The 22,462-nt window shown below is 51.5% G+C and overlaps 1 protein-coding gene across 1 annotated transcript; it reads right to left on the bottom strand.

Annotated features, from left to right (window-relative positions):
- Window positions 1-1,231: 1,231 nt before the first annotated feature.
- On the bottom strand, window positions 1,232-21,723 carry COMP (cartilage oligomeric matrix protein). The gene is made up of 19 exons (XM_065422280.1): window positions 21,645-21,723; window positions 18,266-18,354; window positions 15,472-15,523; window positions 13,479-13,651; window positions 12,150-12,287; window positions 11,969-12,046; window positions 11,662-11,820; window positions 10,952-11,056; window positions 10,523-10,630; window positions 9,749-9,908; window positions 7,725-7,843; window positions 7,302-7,354; window positions 6,183-6,376; window positions 4,068-4,246; window positions 3,507-3,555; window positions 2,840-3,036; window positions 2,405-2,577; window positions 2,024-2,163; window positions 1,232-1,290 (listed from the first exon to the last, which is right to left on the bottom strand). Exons 1-19 carry the CDS (start codon window positions 21,721-21,723, stop codon window positions 1,232-1,234), a joined length of 2,304 nt encoding a protein of 767 aa, XP_065278352.1.
- Between the last annotated feature and the right edge of the window lie 739 nt (window positions 21,724-22,462).

The following is a 22,462-nucleotide window of genomic DNA, read 5'->3' as shown; positions in this document are numbered from 1 at the left end:
AAGAGCATAGGGGAAGAAGTCTCTTAAATGATAAAGCTCTAGGTGGGAGGGGCCCTGTGCTAATATTTTGACAGTCTTATAGTGCTTGGAGCCTGGAGTAGTTCCTCTTTAGGCTCACCTCAGCTGAACTTTCCAGTACAATTCAGCATGACTTCCACCTGTGGAGAGCAGAAGCCCCCCCTGAACCCCTTTATCATCTGGGAGCTGCTGTAAACGTATCCTACCACATGGGATGGAGAAGAGAGGAACAGCTTGAGTTATTTTTACAAACCCAGGACAGGGCAGGGGCACCACCACCATGTGGCCAACCTGCAGTGAGGAACCAGCCAGAGACTCCAGCCTGTAGGAACAGCCAAAGCAGGGACCTCTGGACAGTGAGAACTTCCTGCAGTCTCCTCACCTCAGTTTCACTCCCCCCGGGCCCCCATCACCCTCTTCTCACCTGTAGGATCCCTATTCTTCACTTCTTTCCATTTAGCTTCTTCCCTCCTACCTAAACCCAGAAGAAAAGTCTGTCCTGAGATTTGGGGTAGGGCCTTACTCTGGAGTGCCCAGCACATTCTTGGGGAGTCCTTAGATGCTACGTAACAGCAAATCTGACTGCTGCTCCCACCTGCTGCAGCCAGTCCGTAAAGGAGATTTAAACAGGTCAATGATCACGAAAAAGTACTTAAGTCTATTAGAGTGTTGTTTATTATCCAAATTATTCCAGAACTAAGGTGCCCTTTTAAAGTGCCTTTTGTGTTCCACGAGTAATTCAAACATCCTGCCCATAGCTAATGTACGTGTGCTTTTCAAACAGACATTGCCTGGCCTGGCCAGTAATGGGACATGAGCTAACAGGAGGCAAAGTAAAAGAATGTTTTAAGGCTTCAGAGCCACTATGTAGGGGACAGTTATTCAAATAGTTCCAGCCATAGCAGGTAGCGTCTCAGCACATCTGTTTCCAGGCCGTGGGGCAGACTAGTGTTAACAGCACAGTCATCATTTTTGGCTTCTATTCACACTTCATTTATGAATCTCCTTCCAGCACCTAAAATCTCTGCAATTCCAATAGACTTTCATAGCAGTTAAAGAGATTTGCTGTTGTAGAAAAGATGCCAGATAGGCAGTGACACCTGCTGCTGTACAGAGTGCAGTGGTACATTACATAGTTCTTTATACAGTATATCAGAGCTGCAGTAGTGGATAGCTGAGTACTTTTTAAAAGCAAATTTTGATGGACAAACATTTAAGCCATGGGCTGGTCCAGCTGAGTTCGGAATATCTCATAATCTTCAGGAATGGTATCTGGAGGGGAAGAAATTGAAGTTGGTGTAGATTAGCATCAAGATTGCAAATGAGAAGCAGAGTAAACCAGTAACATGAAATAAACACACCCACAACCCTGTTGTGTGCAAACAGGAATCCAACGAGACCTGAGTGGTGAGACAGGTAAGAGGAGCTGGGAACCTCAAGAAAAGCCAAGCATGATTCCAAGGGATCAACATTCAATAGTAATAGTCTTTTGTCTGAAACCCCAAATTCAGATCTTGACCAAGTGTAGGGGATTGCCAGTCTCCTTAAGGCCCCTGCCAATTTAATGGGAAGTGAACTCTTGGCTTCCTGTCTTCACCAGTGCTGCTAGAGAAGAATTGCTGCCAGATTTCGCTCCGGAGCTGGATGCATTTTAGTAATGGACAAGACAACCCCTCTCTAAACAACCCATTTTCATTCACATGGGATCCCATAAATGCTGCACCAGCTCGGTTACACTAATTGAGAGAGATGAATCTCGATCCATTGCTGACGAGCAGCCATCCCTTGGGGGGAACCAGGAGCGGGGCCATACATTGCATGGGGGAATGTCAGGGAGTCAAATTCCACCTCCCCCCTCCCCAGGCTGCTGTACTTAGGCACCTTTTAGGATAAAATGCAAGTTGTGTTGCTTAATCTCTCAGAGCAGGTAGCACTGCTGGGACAGCTGGCAGCAACACTCCTGCTTATGGGAGCAAGAGGCTAGTCAGTACAGGGAACAACTCACCATTGCAGCGGTAACGCAGGTTGGACCAGATAATATTCTCCTGGGAGAAGCAGAAGACCCCCAGGCGACCCCCTCGCATGGTTGTATCAAGGACGACTCCGCTGTCTGCTACCATTTCAGGGCCTTCATAGAAGCGAGCCCTGGAAGGGGATGATATATCTTAAGAGGCCTAGCCCTATTAAAAGTGATTTCCTTTCCCAAAGGAGGGAGTATTCCCCCTTCAACTCCTGGACATGCTGAGTAAGGAGAGGGGCACGGTGTTTGACTTTAAACAGGAGTTGAGTTTAGCAGTTGGTTCCCCCTTTCTTAAATGGTCTTAGTGCAGTTTTTAGGTTGACTCCCTCTCCTTGCACAGGGAACAGAGCAAGCCCTGCTCCTTACCTGATGTATCCAACTTGAGGCCGGTGCTGTAGGAACCAACGATACGAGGTCTTGTCCTTCCAGCCAGAATTCCTGGGGTCTTTCCATAGCAGTTTGACCTGGTCTGTTGTGTCTCCAGTGTGCCAAAGGGAATTACGGAGATATTCTCCTGGCCCTGTATTAGATTTCACTGCCTAAGGGAGGAGAAAGGGCTGTGGTCATGTAGTAGGAACACTAGAGGAAGCTAGTGCTACATTCATCACATGTACACACCTTCTGTTCATGAGGAGCAGCTCTGGCCAGAGTGACAGCAAAGCTGGAGAGTCCTCCCCTTCCCGCACGTAAGGTGCTTGATCTTAAACCAACTGCTCCCCCCTCCCACCCGCATGGTAAGACTAGGGGAGGACAGGGGCAGGGATATCTGAAGCCCCCAGGGTGTTTCTCTTGTGGTCTTACCTTCAGCTGAATTCCGGGCTCTGCTACGGCTCGGAAGGGGTTTGCCTGCCAGTATGTCTGCTCCATCTGCTTCCACATCACCACATAGAAACTGGAGCTGTCCTGGTAACCGAAGATAAAGCCTGCATAATCGTCGTCCGTGGCAGTGTTCACGTGGAAGGTGCCCTCAAAATCCACCCCGTTGAATGCAGTGTAACCTCAACCGGTAGGAAGGGGGGAGAAATAATCACCGCTCATGAGCCAAGAAACAAAACAGCCCAGTCCCCACTAGAGCCTCAACCATCCTGTTGGGATCCAGGCCTTCCTTTCATGGGCTTAATCCAGAGACCCATTCAAACCCGGTCTCTCCCTCTACTCCCCTAGCGTTAGGTCCTACTAGCAGATCAAAACCAGACCCTGGTCTTGTTGAACCGAGCCTCCTGCCCAAGTGTCTAGTTTATCCAACTTCCATGTTAGCCAGAAACTTCCTCTGTTCTAGGTGTTGCTAAGAAAAATCCCTTACTTTATTGCACCCAGATTGCTTATTACAGAGCCAGAACATTCAAGACAAGAATTTCTTTCCTCCAAAGGAGGGAATTTGGCTGAACCACTAAAACCATCTCCAAAATGCTCTTTGAAAATTGTGCTGGGAAGAGGAATTACATCTGGCCAGAGAGCTGATTCTTACCCACAGCCAGGCCAGGATCGCTGTTCATGGTCTGGACAATTTCCATGCCCTGTGAAATGCAAGCGTTAACTCATTACCATCTGGAGTTGAAAACTTTGATCATTGTCACGTGGACTTGGGGCGAAGAGGTGCAAACGTGCTTCCCTCTCCAAGGAGATAGCAAAATCCCACTCAGAGTTCATTCCAGTCATCTGTGAAAATCTGGTGCTGATTTAAGACGTGCTGTAATCCCCACCCCAAAGGGCTGGGAGGTAAGGGAGAGATTCGGCTACTCACTGCAGAGAAACTCGGGCAGGCTGGTGCCACCCCACAGGGGCCTCCAGCCATGTCTCTGTAACCTGAGCCATCTCTCCTCTTCTGGCTCTCCCTAGTGACAACACAACTGGGCAAAGGGCAGGGCCCAGGCTCAAGCTTTGCGGGTCATTCCCCTCCCACTCAACCAGCCAACAGAAGAACTTTGGGGTTTGTGGCTCTAGGTCAGTGGATTCTGCTAAACCATCTCGCTGCATCGCTCACTAATTCCTAGCGCCCCCTCACACTAGATCTGAAGCCGTCTCCTACCTGATTGAGGACAATCCAGTTAGGGTCAATCTGTGCGTCGCCCTCAGGGTCCAACACAACTGTCTGGAAAGCCCTGAAATCTGTCAGAGTCACCTCTGCATTCTCTGGGCACACGTCGATTCTGTCAATCACCTGGTCTTGGTCAAAGTCATCTTCACAGAGATCTCCCACACCATCACCTGCGGAGGGGGGGTGATGAAGCGCACTAAGTCTCCTGTTCTCCGATAGCACCATCTCCTCCCACCTGCTCGGCTCTCAGCGCCATAGGTTTTAGGGTAGTTGTATCTATGCTGTGATAACTAGGCCTACAAATTTACCCCGTGAAAGGTCAAACTGTCACAATAACCCAGAACCACCAGTGTTGAGGGGAGAAGGTGCAAAAGCGAGACAGACTGAATTAGTCCCTACAAAAAGACCACCTGATACAACTCAAGCATGGTCTTAAAATCATTCCTGGTAAACAAGTGTGATATTGGGGAGAAAAAAAAAGTCAATGAATCAAAATGGATGTGTCAAAAATTGGGCCTTATTGGTGGACAAAATAATGCGAGGACAGGCTGTTCCAGCCATCACTCCCTGGTGGGGGTCCTTAAAGACTTGGGGGAGGGGGAGGAAATACAGATGAACAGAAGGAGGCTACTGCTACACTGACTGAAAGAAGGGGAAGGAACAAGCTTCACTCATGGCTGCCACCCCCACTGTCTCTGGGGACCTTGGACCACCTTCCTCCTAATCCTGAGCCACAGCCTGACCTGACTAGACCAGAGAGGGACCCAGATACCACCACCACCACCCCTCGCTCTGCCTGACTCCTGACCACCAGCTGGGATGTGACACTGTCTCCTTTCCTATCTTATGTCTTCTCCTTTCTTCTGTCTGGTAAGAGTCTAGCTTAGCTGGCCAACACTGCTGTAAGCCTGTGACCAGAGGGCAACTAAAAGCCATGCCCTAAACAGTCCGATGCTGGCACAAGTTTGCCAGGTCTTGGAGCAGCTGCTCAGACCATGGGCTGGGCCTGTGTTTTTCCAGCAGTGAGGCTACAAGTGAAAGTCAACCCCAGAGCCAGAAGCTGTTTTTTCTCTTTGCTGCTCTTTTCTCTCCTTTGGGTGCGGTCGTCTTGTTTTGTCTTTTAGGAAACAGGATCAGACTCTAACAGCAGCTCCAGCCCAACTCAACTAATTTCCTCTCTTTTCCCTAAAAGGACAATTATTACCATCTTTTAGTACGATCTAAGAAACTGTCAGACAAGGAGGGTGGTCCTTTGAAAAACTCTTGCCAGGGAAAGGGAACAAGGGATGTTGTTAGCATAAAAGCCTTATTTAATACTTTACATTTCCAGGTTTCAGAGTAGCAGCCGTGTTAGTCTGTATCCTCAAAAATAACAGGAGTACTTGTGGCACCTTAGAGACTAACAAATTTATTAGAGCATAAGCTTTCGTGGGCTACAACCCACTTCTTCGGATGCTATATGCATCCGAAGAAGTGGGTTGTAGCCCACGAAAGCTTATGCTCTAATAAATTTGTTAGTCTCTAAGGTGCCACAAGTACTCCTGTTATTTTTACATTTCCAATGCTTTAACCAGTCCCACTTCTCTTTCGGTGTCTTTTATTAAAGGGTAACAGGATTTGTAATGGTGCTAAGCAGCCGGAGGTCACTCTCTAGCAAACCCCAGACCTGTTTAGTGACTAGGTTCTGGTAACACCTTTAGCCCGTGTATTCCATCTAAATTAACACAACCACCTCCCAGATAGGTGCCCTGCTGGGGCCGAGTGTCCAAGCACAACTGGACTTCTCTGGAGACGGTTCTGTAGGAACTCCCACCTGGGGCTGGTTCCCCCTCCCAGTCACAGATGCTGATAATGCTGGGGGTGGGGAATTTCACACCTTTTAACCCTATTTAAATGTTCTAAACTGTGAATGCCTCTTGGCCAGTCAGTAGCACACTTGCTCCCATCCATGGGGCCCCACTGACCGGGATACTGGGCATCTGGGTCAGTCACTACACCCAGGAAAAGGAAGTCACATCTCCTAAATGTTCTTTAAACTCGCTAGCACGTGACTGAAAGCAAGAAGGGGCAGGTCCTGTAGGCTGGTGCGACACGTGTTCCCCTTACTGTCTGAATCGTCTTGGCCGGGGTTGGAGACTAGCCGGCAGTTGTCAGGGCCGGGAGGCCTTAGATCCGGAATCCCATCATTGTCATCATCGTCATCACATTCATCTCCAATCCCGTCATGGTCTGTGTCCAGCTGGGAGCTGTTGGGCACCGAGGGGCAGTTATCATGGGAGTCCTGGTGGCCGTCCCCGTCCCTGGCAGAGAGAACATCAGACAAGCCGAGCTCAGCACATCTGGCAAGAACAGTGGATACTAAAGGGCGCAATAGGGGCACATGAACTCTGCCCCACATGCAACAGCAAGAAGCCTGCAACGTACGTGTGTGTGTGTGTGGTGTTTTTTTTTTTTTTTTTTTTTTTTTTTACAAAGTCACCCACCTGTCAGGTGAGCTTGGATCCTGCCTGACAGCAGGAAAGTGGCAGCTGGTGGTTTCACCAGCCATAAAAATCTAACCTGTGACTTAAGCCATGATGAGTTTTAAATTCACTCAAGCTGGACATGTCTTAATAGACCAGGGGTGGGCAAACTTTTTGGCCCAAGGGCCACCTCGGGGTTGCAAAACTGAATGGAGGGCCGGGTAGGGAAGGCTGTGCCTCCCCAAACAACCTGGCCCCTGCCCCCATCCGCCCCCTCCCACTTCCCACCCCCTCACTACCCCTGACCCATTCAGCCCCCCCCCGCTCCTTGCCCCCCCTCACTACCCCTGACCCATTCAGCCCCCCCCCCCCGCTCCTTGCCCCCTGACTGCCCCTCGGGTCCCCCTTATCCAACCCCCCGGCCCCCTTACCATCCCACTCAGAGCAACATGTCTGGCAGCCGCGCTGCCCGGCTGGAGCAAGACACGCTGCTGCGCTGCCCAGAGTGTTGTCCGCGCAGCGGCATGGCTGCGGGGGAGGAGGGACAGCGGGGGAGGGGCCGGGGGCTAGCCTCCCCGACCGGGAGCTCAAGGGCCAGGCAGGACCGTCCCACAGGCTGGATGTGGCCCATGGGCTGTAGTTTGCCCACCTCTGTAATAGGCCAATAGTCTAGACTATTGCCTCAAGACCAGCTGTTACTTGTTCCTGCAACACTCCTGGATTGTGTGTGGCCTAAACATGCCATGGGGCAGCTGGTTCTCACCGGTCCTGGTTGGTGTCGCACAGATCCCCCACGAGGTCGTGGTCAGTATCTTTCTGGTAAAACAAAACATTAACCATCAGCTGAAACATGCCCCAGGGGGACTGAAGATTTAGATCCCAAGGAAGAACTGAGATTGCTTGGGCCTCAATTGATATTTAGCGCTGCCAAGGTGAAGAGAGCCCCACAGAGGAAGCAATTTCTCTTGCAGTGCTCCTTGTGAACTGGTCGATTTCTCCCTGCAACAGTCCTGGAGAGTAGTACCCTAGGCTGCACAGCTGCTGGGAGCTGTGGTCTCTACAGGCTATTTGCAAGTGACAATCTTGTCAAGCTACCAGCAAGGGCGCCCATGGCTGGGCAGTGTGGGTGCCATCCCTGCCCCTACCCCCGGTGAGGAGAGCTCAAGCAGGAGCGGCGTTTACTTGCCTGGTCTGGGTTACTGATGGTGGGGCAGCTGTCACACACGTCCCCCACTCCGTCCCCATCGCTGTCTTTCTGATCAGGGTTGGGGGTGTTTTTACAGTTGTCCACCATGTTTTTGATCTCTGTAAGCCACAAACACAGGGCCCTTTAAACCAGCACTGCCAGGAGAGGCATCTGCAGCAAGCGTGGCGAGGTTAGAGAGGGCAGGAAGCTGTGGCTGCCCCAGTTGTTCATGTCACCATTTCTTGTTCTTCATGCCCCTCCCCCCTGTGCAGTTCATGTATTTATGTTCAGTGCCTCCAAAGGCTCTTCTCTGGGGCTGAATCATCCCCGGGGACTGAAATCAGAAGACCAGAGGCCACATTATTTTGAACCCTTTAATGGTTCAGGGGCAGAAGCACATGCCTGTAAACATACATTAGTTTGTTCAGCCCGGTATAACCTTACTAGCTAAAGAGGCAAAAAGATAACAGAAGATTTGGGTCGAGTAAACGCAGCCTGACGGGAACCAGCGGCCAAAGGAGAGCATTGAATTGTTGAGCTTTTTGCACTCGAGGTGTGAACGTACTTGACTTGAGTTTTGGCCGGCAATACCACCAGTTGCCTACAGAGGGCAGCTATGTCTGTCAAAGGCCAAAGCGGTGCCCACAGCTGTATGCTGCATTCACCAAACTGGGCTTTGTCTACACTAGATTTTTTCCCCCTTTGCAGCTCTAAGGGTGGGAAACTTTAGTTTTCTAAGCAATGAACACTTATCCAGAAGTTACAGCAGCCTCCCCCAGGACACGGGATTCTCCCTAGTGCCCATATCTTCTCTGTGACCTGGGTGAGAACTAAACCTTTTCCGTGTCCTCCAAATATCCAGCTGGTATTTGAGGGATGAGGAAGGAAGGGTGTTTAGTGGGAGGGAGAACTATGAGAAAATCCCCTGGGACTGGTAGTTCCCAGACTGTGGCTCAGGGTGCTGGACACAGGGTGTTAGCGCTCCTTGTAACAGCTGCTTCTACAAGTGTCCAGGATTCCCATTACAAAGAAATCTCACCCATGTTATCATTCCTAGACACATCTGTACCATGCCGGCCTGAGAGAGGAACTGGTCTCAAACCTGCGTTCCTCACAGAGTGACAGAGCTGCAAAGAGGCAGCATCTTATCTGTCCAGGAGTAACCGGCTGCAGAGGGTTTAGACCAAAGTTGTCAGTGTTTTCCCAAACTGCTCTAAAGCAGATTTTATATATTAGCCTTGGCTTATTTACTACTCATTGGCTGTTAGACTTGGAAAACTCCGACAGCATCTTCCGGAGGCCTGAGACAGGCCAGACACAACATACTCGGCAACCTCTCTGATTTCCCTTCTTATCACAATGCCATCAGCTCCTCCACCAATGAATCGCACCAGAGAGATGCCTTAGTTGTAGCGACTCTGGGGAATAGTCTGTAAAGGAATTTTCTCTCTCCCAGGCCTGAGGCAGTTGTGGTTTCTGGCTCTAGAAACTGCATTTACCCCCAGCCCAGCTAGCTGGTGATGACGTATAGACCAGCAAACCTCTTCCAGGACCTGGCCCTGACACTTGCTGCTTTAACTCCCTGAGTGTTCCCTCAGCAGGCCTTCATCCACTGAGCGGCCTAGGCTGGGAGCCACTCGGTTTGCCCAGCGGCTTCATTTCTACATGGAAGCTGCCGCAGCTCTGATTTGGGGACTCGGGTTCTAGGGCCAGTGTGAAGATCGCGTGTGTTGTGGCCTCTTGTGAGCCGTGAAGGCTCTTGGCCTCTGTCCATGGTGGGGGCGAATCTCTGCCCAAGGACACAGTGATTAGAAGTGCTTTAGCCAGTCAGAAAGTAGTGCTTTTCCTGCCGAGCTTTAGGCCACCTGGCTCCAGTATCTGGTTTCTGCCCAATGTGACTCAGTCTGTGGCCAAGGGGCCGGGGCCAGCTCGAGGCACCACCCCTCTCGTTTGGGGGTGGTACACTAATACCATCGTCAGCTCTTGGGGGTCTGCGTCCCAGCCCCCCGCCCCCCAGCTCTTACTGTCTCCATCTATGTCATCGTCACACGCGTCTCCCTTCCCATCGCTGTCGCTGTCCCGCTGGTCATTGTTCTTCACGTGCCGGCAGTTGTCGCAGGCGTCGCCGAAGCTATCCTTGTCCGTGTTGCGCTGGTCTGTGTTGCGCACAAGGACGCAGTTGTCCTGTGAGGTGGAGGGAAGGGAGCCGCGATGAAGCTACGCCCGGCCGTGGGGAAGGTACCGAAAGAGGTCACAGGGCAGATCTACTCTGAACTATCTGAGCCCAGCCTTGGCACCGGGACTGATGCCCTCATTCCAGGCATTGTCGCAAAGCCCAGGAGAGGTGTATGTTCAGCTGGTACCAGCATTTGCCCAGGACCAACGCTGAAAAGCTGGGACACACCCATCCCTGCCACTCCCTCAGAGAAGCACGATTTCATCCAATCGCAGCCTCCCCCTCTTCCTCCACACCTGCCCCTTCCTGCCTTGAAAGTTTCACAAGAGGAGCAAAGCCTCCGGTCAGCACTGGATAGAACTATGGCTCCTTAGGGCACATCTGAAGCCCTCACCCCAGAAAGCCCCCTTTGCTTCAGGTACCGTAGGGGCTGCCCAAGCTTTGCCCAGCAGAGGCACACCCTGATTAGAGCCAGCCTCCATGTCAGCATCCCAGGGTGGAGGCTACAGGTCTCCAGGCGTGGAGGCAGAGATGGAGCACTGCATGCTGGGACCTCTTGTTTCCCTGGGTTCGGTGGGTATGTGCTGGCACGGCTTGGGGCTAAGCATTAGAGAGTCCAAACCTCTGCATTTAATATCCCATCTCCATCAGCGTCGTCATCGCACGCGTCGCCGATGCCATCCCTGTCCGCGTCCTCCTGGCCGGAGTTGGGGACGGCCACGCAGTTATCCTGACAGAAGAGCAGCCGTGAAGTACCTTGAGCTGCTGGTGTATTATGGACGGACACACACACACACACACACACACACACACACACACACACACACACACACACACACACTTTTTTCAAACCACAAAAGCCTGGACACGCCTGCCCTGGGAGTCAGGTCACTCCTGAGCCAGTCCCAGGGGCTGCTGCAAGCGACGCGCCTGCGTGGCGTAGGGGACAGTGGTTCCATAGGGGTGGGAAAGCGGAGCTGGCCTGCGTTATGAGCTCTTTGGTGCTGGCCACTTGCTCTGCATTGCCCTGGTGTCCTGCTCAATCTCTTACCTTGCGGCATTTTCGGTCTTTGCAGCGCAGCTTCTCATCCGGGAATCCATCGATGTCTGTGTCTCTCCCGCAGACGTAGCCGTTCCCGGCCCACCCGACAACGCACTGCGAGACAGCAGATGTGGGGAGTGAGGGCGCAGTGAGAGGTCTACTGCAGAACTGCTCTCCTGAGCACATGCGTCCAGGCTGCAGGGCTGCATACCATGGGCTGCACTTGGTCTCAGAACTCCTGGGGGATTGGATGCCTCATTCACAGGTGGGCCATCCCCTGGAAGAGGCAGCTGTGCTGCGATGTGGTATTAGCTCAGGTCTGAGCTCTCAGCTGCATACTGAGGCATAGAGAGAGACTCAGCAGCCCTGGGCTCCCCCGGGCCCAGCGTGTTCCACTGGACCTTGGCTCCCAGTCTGAACAGGACTCACCCCCCTTCAGCGCCAGCGTAACGCTCAGGGGCTGTGGACACACAGAGACCTGGAAGCGTCGGCTCACTGCACGTAGGCAGCAACAGGCCACTCTGCGGTGTGCGAACGGGGAAGTTCCTCTCTCAGCTCCACTGGGAGAAGGAACTGATGCTGGTGGCACGTGCTGGCCAGTAGGGGTCAGTGATAGCCACAGGAACCTGTGTGCACTTAGAAAAGCAGACCGGACGTGAAGGGAAAACAGGCCCCCCCGAAGGCCCTGCTGTCTAAGCGAAGGGCGGTTTGGTTCTCACCACACACGAGATGGTCCCATCCCGTTCAACGATGCAGCGAGCTCTTTCATGGCACGGACTGAGTTCCCCGTTGGGACAGCGTCTCTCCGCCTGGCTTCTGCACCCAGCAATCTGGTCCCCAACAAAGCCAGGCTTACAGGACCCGCACTTGTAGGATCCCTGCCAGGGGAGCAACAAGAAGTAACGTGGGTGCTGGGAAAACATGGCTTGAACCCCCATCCAGTGGGGGCGACTGCTCCGTCCCAACTGAAAGGAGACGCTGCAGGGGGTCTAGGGGCAGCAGCCCAGGCGAGCTGGTGCTAGTTACCCGAGTGTTCATGCAGATGGAGTTTGGGACGCAAGCCCTGGCGCTGTCTGTCTCACATTCGTTGATGTCTGTACAAACCTGTCCGGGAAGGAGAAAGCGAGAGGGTGAGTCACACTTCAGTAGAAAGCAGCCGCCTCACTTAAAGTGGCTTTTGGGGATGGGATGAGGGGGATGGATGTACCTGTTTGTTGGCTCTGGCGAACGCTAGCCCAACCCCTTGGGGTGCTGGCCCAGTGTAGCCGGTGGGACAGGGGTCACAATGGAAGCCAGGGGCAGTGTTAACGCAGTTGACTCTTGGGAAGCAGGGGTTTGTGCTGCACTGTAGGCAAGAAGGAGAGTTCCTGCTGAATTGCTAGTTGCAATTCTAAACCAGCCTTTCCTAGAGTCTGACCCTGGCGGGACGGGGCAAGGAGGGAGGAAAGGCCCCAAGAGGCAGGCACGAGTGAAGGGGATCTTTGAATTTCTGTGCCAGTGGAAAGTGCAGCTCCCCATGTGCTCTGCTCTCCCAAGCTGCATAGGGCGCAGACAAGGAAAGCAAATCAACTGACAAGATTCCTTCCCGTTAATTTCCAAGGTGCCATCTGTTTCCCAGGCAGGGCCCTAACTTCTTGGCAGCGTCTCAGAGGCCAAAGTACCGTATAATTTGTCATGCTGGTTTTGAGGGGTCAGGGTTTATTCACAGCACTGTGGTGTAATTGCCCGTCTCAGAAGGAGAGCATTAGCATTCAACAGCACATCCAGCCCCAAAGATTAGACTTTCCTTCATTATAAATTGCTTAATCCTTTTCCCACCGTTTTAATTTAATCCTTGTGCATTATATCCCCAGTAAAAAGAACAGGAGTACTTGTGGCACCTTAGAGACTAACAAATTTATTTGAGCATAAGCTTTCGTGGGCTACATCCCACTTCTTCGGATGCAACCAGTGTCATTAAACAAAGAAACCTGTTGCCATCCAACAAACCTCCGCAACTGAACAAAATTCTAGCCGTACAAAGGAAGTAAAACCAGTCTTTAGTAAGTGACCAGCCAAAGAATCAGGGGGAAAAAAATCATTTGCCTCGTAGAAGCTGATCTTAAACGGCAGAGACGGATTGGAAACAAAGACTGGTTTCCCGTGTTCAGAGGGAGCGCGCTGGGCAGGTTTCAGGGGTCCATTATGATCATCTAGTCTGACGTGCACATCACAGGCCAGCGAGCCTCACCTGATCATTTCTGCATCAGGCCCATGCCTCCTGATTGAGCCATTGCATCACTTTTAGAAAGAGACACCAGGCCTTTAAAGACTTCTTGGATGGAGCAAGAAGAAGGGAGTTTTAATACATGAGACACGCACCCACTCCAGTTAAATTACGGCGCGCATTGGTTTGTTGCATTAGGCAGGGAAGTTTAACTGTGTGACCTCCATTGATGATGACAAGGCTAACATGAGAAACCCTTACTCTGCTCCACAGAGGAGTTAACCACAGGTTTTTGTAATGTCCAGTGACTCACTGCAGGTGGTCTCTGACCTCATTGATATCTGTGCAGTGGGTCCCGTTGCCTGTGAAGCCCAGGGGGCAGGGTCCACAGTGAAAGCCAGAGTCAGTCTCTGTGCAGGTAACTCCAGGGAAACAAGGGTTTGGCAAACATCTGGGAAATCGTGTTATGCTGATCCCTGGGCCAGTTGCCCCTGGGTGCATGCCTGGAGAGTAGAAAACATGTTAGGAACAGAGCTGCCACAGCCAGCACCTAGCATACGTTACACTTACCTGGTGCCTTCTCATAGTGCTTTACAAATAGTGAATGATCTCTCACTACCCTGGGAGGGAAAACAGTCATGTTCCTATTTTGCAGATGGGGAAATTGAGGCACAAAAGTTACTTGTCTGAGGCCTCTCAGACTCAGTGGGAAATACAGCCTGGAATCTTGACTCCCCAGCTGGTACATTAATGACATCCACATCCTTCTCAATCCTGCTCGCCTAACCGTCACACCCATTACCCAGACTCCCCAGGGTAGCAAAGGGTCCCGAACTGGCCCCAGAAGGGAGGGCTGGTATGACTCCTGCGTGGGAATCTAAGATTAGCATCTATTTCTGAAGCTCCAAGGTTGTCCCATGGGAGGACTGTTACCCAGTCTGCCTTGAAGGTACGGATTAGAGCTGCAGGGATGCTATGAAGTGCTCTCGTTCAAGGCCCTGACAGCTCGACGGATAGCCCCAGGAATGCCAAGTAATCCATCTTTCCCCAACCTCTTTGGAAACCAGAGTAATGAGCAGGGAAGACAGAGATCAAGTGAGAGGAAGAAAGTTCAAGACAGTTTTATGAGCAACTTATTAAAACAACTGCTGTGGATGAATGTGATTCTGTACGGTGGGTCCCAGAGGCTCTGGCTAATCTCTTTTCCTGCAGAAATGTGGAACCAGTTACTGCTCTATTCTTTAGATGTGCTGGCAAATAACGGAGCATCTCCCTCAACTGCGCTGTCCTAAAACCAAGTACACTGGAAGTAAATCTCAGTCCAGAAAGTCGCTTAGTGGGGAGCAGGCAGCAATCGATGTACAAAATGTTGATTTGTTTCCTTGCTGGGACGGGACAGAAGTGGCTTGGAAGGAATGGCACAGAGCAACGTTCCATTTCAGTCACAGCTCAAGAGCGGCCAATTAACTAGCAAACCTGCGGAGGTGCATTCCTGGGCGATTAGAACATGCCTGAGGTGGGGGGATTAGGCGACTGGAGGCTGTATGCACCTGAAAACCGAAATGACTGCCCTGCCTGGCGCAGGGCTGTTATGGAACAGAGTTCATCCACAGTGGAGGATACAAAGAGCTGGGGGTTGTGTGGACTAGGCTGTTCCTGGGGCAGCCGTAGCTGGAGAGGACTCCGGGTTCACCTCCCTGCAGCATTGCACAGGTTTAACTTGAGGCCTGATTTTCAAACAGATGCCAAAGGCTGTGTGGACACGCTGCGCTCAGGCGCAGAGCAGCGGTTTAGCTTACGTTGACTAGGAACACATCTGAGCTGATCTAAAATACAACTGTCCACACAGCGTTTTACACGCAGTTGAATGAACCTAGTGCATGTGTGTGTCTAGGCCAAGGCCTGCGTCTCAGAAGGGAAGAGGCTCCCAGGCCCTGTACCAGCTAATTGTTCCGCCTGCGATTGCTAAGGGGGTTGCACCCTAGGACAAAGACCTGAGCACAGGGCTGGGATCCAGAAATCCCCAAGCTCTAACCCAGCTCCGACACTGACTCTCTGGGGGCAAGTTGCTTCACTTTACCCAGCTGTGAACTAGGGATACTTATCCTCCGCTGCCTCCCAGGAGTGGGTCATGAAGCTTCGTTAACGGTTACAAAGTGCTTTGAAGAGGGGCATTGCCAAGTCTGAGGATTATCCTAGGGCACTGCTAGTAAGCCGACCCCTCGATGGGGGCTGTGCTAGGTGATGGTCTGTTGCTGGTTTAAACAAACGTAGGAGGCAGCAGTGAACAGTTGGGCCTGGGGCATTTAACGGAACAACTCACCGCAGGCATCGCACTCCATGACTGTGTTTTTCAGGAACGTGATCTCCTTAATCTAGAAAGGAAACAAGAGCCACCAGTTAGCCAGAAGCTTCTGCTCCCATTCAGGTCGCTTGCACTGAGGCTTTTCAGCGCCAGAAGGGAATCACACACCTGTGGTTCTACACGTTTGTTTACAAGAGGCTTAGTCTCTGAGTTGTGGGCCTCGTGCGGACTGAGATCGCTTTATCTCCCCGCCCTCCGCACCTTTCACACACCCTTCAGCCTAGAGGAGACAGGCCCCCCATTGCTGCCGAGATGAGCTTACCATGGGCCAGGGCAGAGAATCCCAATGCCAGAGGGGAGACGTTTCATTTTTCCAGGGGCTTTAATACTCATGCAAGTTGCGGGGCTTCTCCCTCATCGCATTCCCTACAGCTGTACCTCCCCTCTGAGCTGGAGGGCGTGAAAGGGAAAGTCCAGGGCCAGTAAGGGGTTAATTTAGTGTCACACACGGGCCACTAGACAAGGGCCTCCTGGTTTCAGAAGGGGGAAATAGAGGGAGAGCAGAGACTCTCTGAATATCTGGGGTGTCAGACAGCCTGCTCAGCACTGCAGGTGCCACAGCTGGTACACAGCAGCTCTGAAACGGGGGCTCAGTCCTGCCCTTCCCCTCCAAAAGGCACTTTCTCCAGGGAGCCCCCATTCACTTAGCAACCTGCTGGGTTTCTAGTGTGGGAGGATGAAAGCAAAGCAGCTGGCAGAAGCCACTGAAATGGCTGCAAGGGACTGGCCACCCGCCGAGCCAGTTCCTTTAATCCAAAGAGGGGGTGGGGGAAGATCAACAGGGTCATTAAAAAAAATCTTGATAATCTGCAGTGGGGGGTGGAGACAGGCTGTCCCTTCAGTGGAGTGAAGGATGTTGGTCTGGCACAGACAAGGGTGTATGTCCGTTTCAAGGCACATGTAGAACCGAGCGTTCCAGCACTCTCCATGACCCCAGCTCTCCTAAAGCTACAACCAAGCCAGAGAGCCTGGTTCGAACCCAGAGAAAGCGGCTAGCAAGGGCAGGAGCAGCCCCAGGCTTTAGTCTGGTTCTGGGGACACCAGTTAGGTCCCAGGCAAAACACACCTTCCATCTGTGGCCCCATCGCAACTAGGAAAATGCATTAGCGAAGGTGGTGTTAGGCAAGACTTTGCACCCAGCGTAGACACCTTTACAACTAGCAATGGCAGACCCTGACTGCCTGGGAGCCTAGTGGACAAAGTGCACTGACTGGGGAATTGTCTCGATGACTTCATAGGTCTTTTCCAGCTCCCATTTCTATGGGTCCATAACATCGTAGGGAGCAGCGCTGCCTAAGTGAGGGAAGGGGAGAAGTCAGACTGCAAAGCGACATCCCCTGGTCTCTCTCCAGCACCCCACAGACCTTGAGTTCTCATCACCATAGATCAGGATTGTGCCCACACGGAAGCATCTGTTCATATCTCACCCACAGCTCCTACGTACAAGGGCAGGGTCTCATTTTCCACCAGACTCTTCCTCCATCCAGCGTTACCCTGAGGCTACAGTAATCTTCACGTCATGTGTTTAGACTAATTTAATCTAAGCCAGATGTAGCACCAAACCCAAATCCCCAATTCAAAGCATTCCAGCCAGTGAGGGAGTTTGGAGCAGGATCGGAGTGCTGCTATCCAGCACCACCTCGAATTCATCCAGGGTTGCTTGATGCTGTGGGTTCGGGCTGCATAGCCAACCTGGTGTTGCTCATTACTGATGTGTGAAATGCTGAATTGTGGAAAATAAGGTAATAGAAAAACGTAAAGAAATGAACAGCACATCTGTGTAAGCGTCCACCTTAGCTCTCTAGTGATGTGCGAGAGTCTGTTAGAGAGTGAATCCATGGCAAAGACGGGGGGGAGAATAAATAAAAAAGCCTGTGTGGAGAAGCAATGCTCAGCTTGAAGGGAATGTTGGAAAGCACCGCCCTAGGCTACTAGGAGCCATGTCTGACCTGATTCCTAGCAAACACTGGATATTTATGCAACAGCCTGAAATGTGAGAGTAATTCAGTGCAACAGATGGTTTTGCAGATTAGAGGCCGTCCAGTTTGCACTGGCACAGGGGCCTGGCTGCCATTCCAATTCTCTGGCAGGCAGAGGCTGCTGCCTTCCGTGAACAGAGTCGAGAGAGGGAGAATGGAGCCTTTCTATGGAGTTCAAAAGGAGCTGACCAGACAAACTGACACCTCCTCGGTAAAACAGGCAAGATCTAAATTCACCCAAAGTTCCAAAGTCCCTCAGTTGCTGCTGGAGCTTGCGAGGTGTAGGATTAAAGCAACAGGAGGAAACCAAGACAGTGAATACAAGGCTTGTTCAGAGCCCATGTGACTTCTGTTTCCTAGACCCTACGGGGTGGTTGAATGGGCTCCTCTCTCTTCCAGCCTGGCCTCTGCCTGTTGACTTCATAAGCCCACAAAACCAAGGAAAAAATGACTGTTCCTGGCCCTGCCACACGTTACTCCAGTGATATATGTCCAGTCTGTCTAGTCATGTACAAAAATAATTCTTCATTTGTGTTAGTTTTTGGTAAGATGAGGGCCCAAGCAGCAGAGTTTGCATGGAAATTCGAATCCAAATTATCCCAGAATTCACGGATGCTCAGAGCTAGGTGTGGGGGTCACCTGGGGATCCTACCCTTGCCTAGGATGAGAATACCATTTTGATCTCCCTGTTCAACAGGTCAGTGTGCGACGCAGCTGCCTCCCTGGCCCCTCTGGCGCAGTGCGAGACAGAACTGGACCGCTTTCTCACGTACCTGCTGCTTCAGCAAATCTCTGACTTCCTTCAGCGCCAGGTTCGTCTCTCTCATCTCTGCGAGCATCTGGTGCTTGACATCACCTCCTACTGAAAACAGGAGCATCAACAGTGGAACACGCCAAATAGTCTGCTCACGTCTGCATTGTGTTTACTGATTCTTAATTGTTCTGCCTCTCCAAATAATTACCAGGGCCGCCTGGGGGGGGGGGCAAGTGGGGCAATTTGCCCCAGGCCCTGGGCCCCGCAGGGGCCCCCGCGAACCCTGGCCCGGCGGCGGTCCGGGTCTTCGGCGGTGGCAGGTCCTTCAGTGCTGCCGAAGACGCGGAGCGAATGAAGGGCCCCCCCGCCACCGAAATGCCGCCAAACACCCGGACCGCCGCTGGGTGAGTACAAGCGCCGCAGCTCCCCTGCTTTGCCCCAGGCCCCCTGAATCCTCTGGGCGGCCCTGATCATTACAACCCACTAGCGAGGATCCCCTCCCCAGTCTGTGGCTAGGAGGCGGTTGCTGAGAGTAATAAGGAGTTGCACGCTCCAGAAGGAAGAGAGTGCAGGGACTTTATCACAAATCCTTTATCAAGAGGGAGTATCTTGTAACGTGATCAACATTAAAACCGTCGGAGGAACCGGTCTTCATTTCACCCCAAAGCCACTAACCAGACCCCTCTTCCTCAAGGGGTAACCATCGACTTCCATAATGCATTTACTGGGCACATTGTGACACGTGCAGGAAACGCAAGATGGGTGACACCTCCCTGTCTCTCTCCCCCCACTCCAGGGAGGGGGAGGGGGACGGTGTGGGTGACATTTGGGTAACCTGCCAAGATTCGTCACTCCCCCAAGGTGACACTTAGCCCCACAGCCAACGCATGAGCTGGCCTGGCAGTTCAGCGGTGGGGCTAACTGCTCAGGGGGCAGGTTTTGTGCTGGTTGCATACAGGAGGGGCGTGCTGCTGACGAGGCAGAAGGAAGTTTACAGCCCAAGGCTGTGGAGGATTCGATGAGGGGCAGCACCAAACGTCAGCTGGCCCTAAGGCTGCGCCCATGCATACAAACAAGAGCTGCTGCACAGGGGGGCCCACCCTGTTCCTAAGATCCAGGAGGCTCTTCACCCGCTGCTTTAAGGTACTTCGCGGGGCAGTGTCGCCTGCCCACTTGTGGAAAGCAGCAGATCCCCCGGCATAGAATTGGCTTGTTGTGGATTCTGGGACGTGCCAGGGACCTCTGCCCACGTACACAGAGTACGAGCAAGCAGGCACACGCGCCTGCAGGAACTGCAGCTCCAGGGGGGTTGAACAGAGGTGTGCAAAACAATTCCTAGGTCACCACTGGGCAAAACCAACCACTCTGAATTCTGATTTGGCTCCTCTTTGAAATATTTGATGGTCCTGCTCGTGACAATGGACCGTTCCAGCTGAATTAACTAACCCCAGAGGCTAGCTCATTCGAATCCCCCGCCATGCTGAGCGAGAGAGGCTCGGTCTAGTGTATAATCCTGGATACTGATTGCGGGGGGGGGGGGGGGGGGTGTCACATGATTTGTAACAGCACAATTGTCCGTGCATTTGTCTCTGTGAGGTGACATCACTGCACCCGCTACACGGGATTGGACCTGAAGACCATTTGGAAATCGCAGCTAATTCAGAACACGACAGCCTGCGACCTGCCTTGGCTCTCAGTCGGCTCTGCAATGAAATTCAAGGCATTTGTTTTAACTGGTGACGTCCTGAGTGGTTTGGGCCTTGTCTGCCACAGAGACGGCCTCTGTCCTCAAGCAGTCCCATAGCAGCCGTAAGCTACAGGGTCACCTGAGCAAATAAAACGTCTTGCTATTAGCCCCTGGGTTTTCAGAGAGGGGAACTGGGCTCAGGATTTCAGTTCCTCACAACTTGGGCTCTAGGTCCAGCTCTGCCAAGGTATTTAAGCTTCTAACGTCCATTGAAATCAATGGTGCTTAAACACCGCTCTGGTTCTGGGCGCTAGAACCTAAACTTGGGTAGCCTTTGAGGCATGCTGCAAAGTTCATCTATGCTCCAGTGGGGAACAGCGCATTTAAAAATAGCTCAGAAAAAGCCACGACAGATGGATCAGCTGTGCTGCTCTTTTCCTGACCCCAAAAGGGAGACCACCACTCTCTCTTTTCTCTTCTCTCCTCCAGGCATTTCTAACCAACCTGATCCCACGGTACCTCGCACAGGGAGCAGTAAGGATATTTCCTATCCACACACAGCACTGTGTAATTGGTAAGGTGCATTATGGGAGAAGGGACTGTCATCCTCCTCTGAAGCCTGAGGTATCTGCCAACGCCAGTGGCGGGATATCAGACTTGAAGGCCCACGTAGTTGACCCCATACAGCACGTTGTATGTTCTGTAATGAATAAACCTGGATGGCTGGAGGGTTGGCTCTGATAAGTATCTCAAAGTTTGGGTGAATATTTGTAACCTCTCCAGCACAATTAGGTCTAGGAAACGAACCGACAAACACCACACGAGTGTCTAAGTCAAACACCAAATGAAACCTGCTTTTCCCAGTAGGGAGTGGAAGGTGGTCAAACATTTTCTGACTTCACACAAATATTCTGAGACTGTGTTCTGGCTTAAGGTTCTATTTTATCTGAATGGGTTTGTCTGTCCCTAGTAGCATGATACTATTTTAAAATGAACAACGGAAAAGATTGCATATTAAAAGAACTAAACACACACAAAGAACCAGGTGTCCAAATGGGATTCCCCCAGGCAATCTGAGCATTTGCAGACATGCCCTTTATTTTGCAGCCCATGTTCTTGAGCTCCCTCACGCTCTTTCCAAACACATTTTGTCCTTTGGAACTTGCTCTTTTAGTTCTCGCTTTGCTTGACATGGGAATCACAGATTCCTCATGACTCGAGCAACAATCCTGAACATACTGCTCAAGAAACAAAGCACTGCCATGAATCCCACAAGGGGCTGAATTCCTAGCCTAGACGATAGGGTTTCCCTGAGCTGTGTGCGTATGCAGAGCATACAGAAATCCCAGGTATCTGCCACGGAACATCCTGCATCAAATAGGTCTTTAATCTCATCATTTGCAATACAAAGATGACTTGCCAGGGGCATGTTATCCTATTTGCAAAATAACAAAAATTTGGTCAGTTCCAGCTGCCAAAGGGGAAGAGATTTAATTTGTTAAAACATCGTTAAACAGAGGAAAAAATACAGCCTAGGACTGGAACGTTTAAACCGACTGGCTCAAGGTTTTGTATGAAGCTACAATTCATAAAAATCGAATTCAGGTATCACCAGCTATGGTCGACGAGTCATCTGCTTTCTCGCTGCTCTGCTGCACACAGTGTTTGCAGAGAAGGTCCGCGCACATAGAGGTAATTAAAACCCACTTACCTCCTACACTTGTCATCTGACTTGATGCAAAAGGACAACAGAGGCTTAGGAGAAAAATGAAGACTAGAGTCGAAATCATTCTTGAATCCCAGAGAGGTGAGGATGTGTGGGCTTCTCTTGCAGGGAATTTATTAACCTGCAGGTCTGCCTCTGCTCCCCATTAGTGTCTGTGGTTTGCTGTTTATGAAGTTGCATTTCCTTCCTCTGAAGTTCTTCTTCTCTGAGGCTAGACTAGGAGTGGACGTCATTTCTGGCTCCCAGTCCACAGAGAAAGGTTACAAAAGTAAACAATATGAAAAAGTCATCAGGAGAGCAGCTTAGTGTTTTTTTAAAACCATCTTGCACCACAAAAAGGTCAGAAAATTCCAGAATTAAATGGATTCCCTTTTAGATCAATTACTTTTTTTTTTTTTTTTTTTTTGATGGGGCAAGGCGGGCCGGGCGGAATTTATAGCCCTGGCTCTAATGGCATTTTCCTTCTAGCATCGCTCACAAGAACACATCAGCTTACAGTGAATGTGGGCTTAACCAGAGTTTTATCCAGGGTCCTTTGAACTCCCAAAAGACAGTTCTACCACTTGGGCTCAGCTGCTGTATTATTGCATCCTCTTCCAGCCATTAGAGGACAAACCCATCACATACTTCTCCCACTCAGTGGCTTTCCATGGGGCGCAGGCTCAGCACAGATTACTACAGTAGCTGGGGGCTGAGCTGCAACAGAATATTTGGGGGGCTGCAGTGACTGAACCGGTCAGACGGTGAAGTGTCCATGTAGCACAAACCACCAGCACAAGCGGTGCTAGCTGGCCGCCTTGTTA

This window comes from Emys orbicularis, chromosome 24 (assembly GCF_028017835.1).
Source record: "Emys orbicularis isolate rEmyOrb1 chromosome 24, rEmyOrb1.hap1, whole genome shotgun sequence".
Classification (NCBI taxonomy): domain Eukaryota; kingdom Metazoa; phylum Chordata; order Testudines; family Emydidae; genus Emys; species Emys orbicularis.
The sequence above is the reverse complement of the archived record's forward strand: the minus strand, read 5'-3'. Positions and strand labels throughout refer to the sequence as shown.

Coding starts and splice junctions, on each gene's coding strand:
- COMP (XM_065422280.1), bottom strand. CDS start 21,723: ATGATTTCGACTCTAGTCTTCATTTTTCTCCTAAGCCTCTGTTGTCCT. Junction 2,578..2,839: donor AGCCCGGAATTCAGCTGAAG/GTAAGACCACAA, acceptor CTCCTCCCTTAG/GCAGTGAAATCTAATACAGG. Junction 1,291..2,023: donor CCTGCGTTACCGCTGCAATG/GTGAGTTGTTCC, acceptor CTTCCCCTCCAG/ATACCATTCCTGAAGATTAT.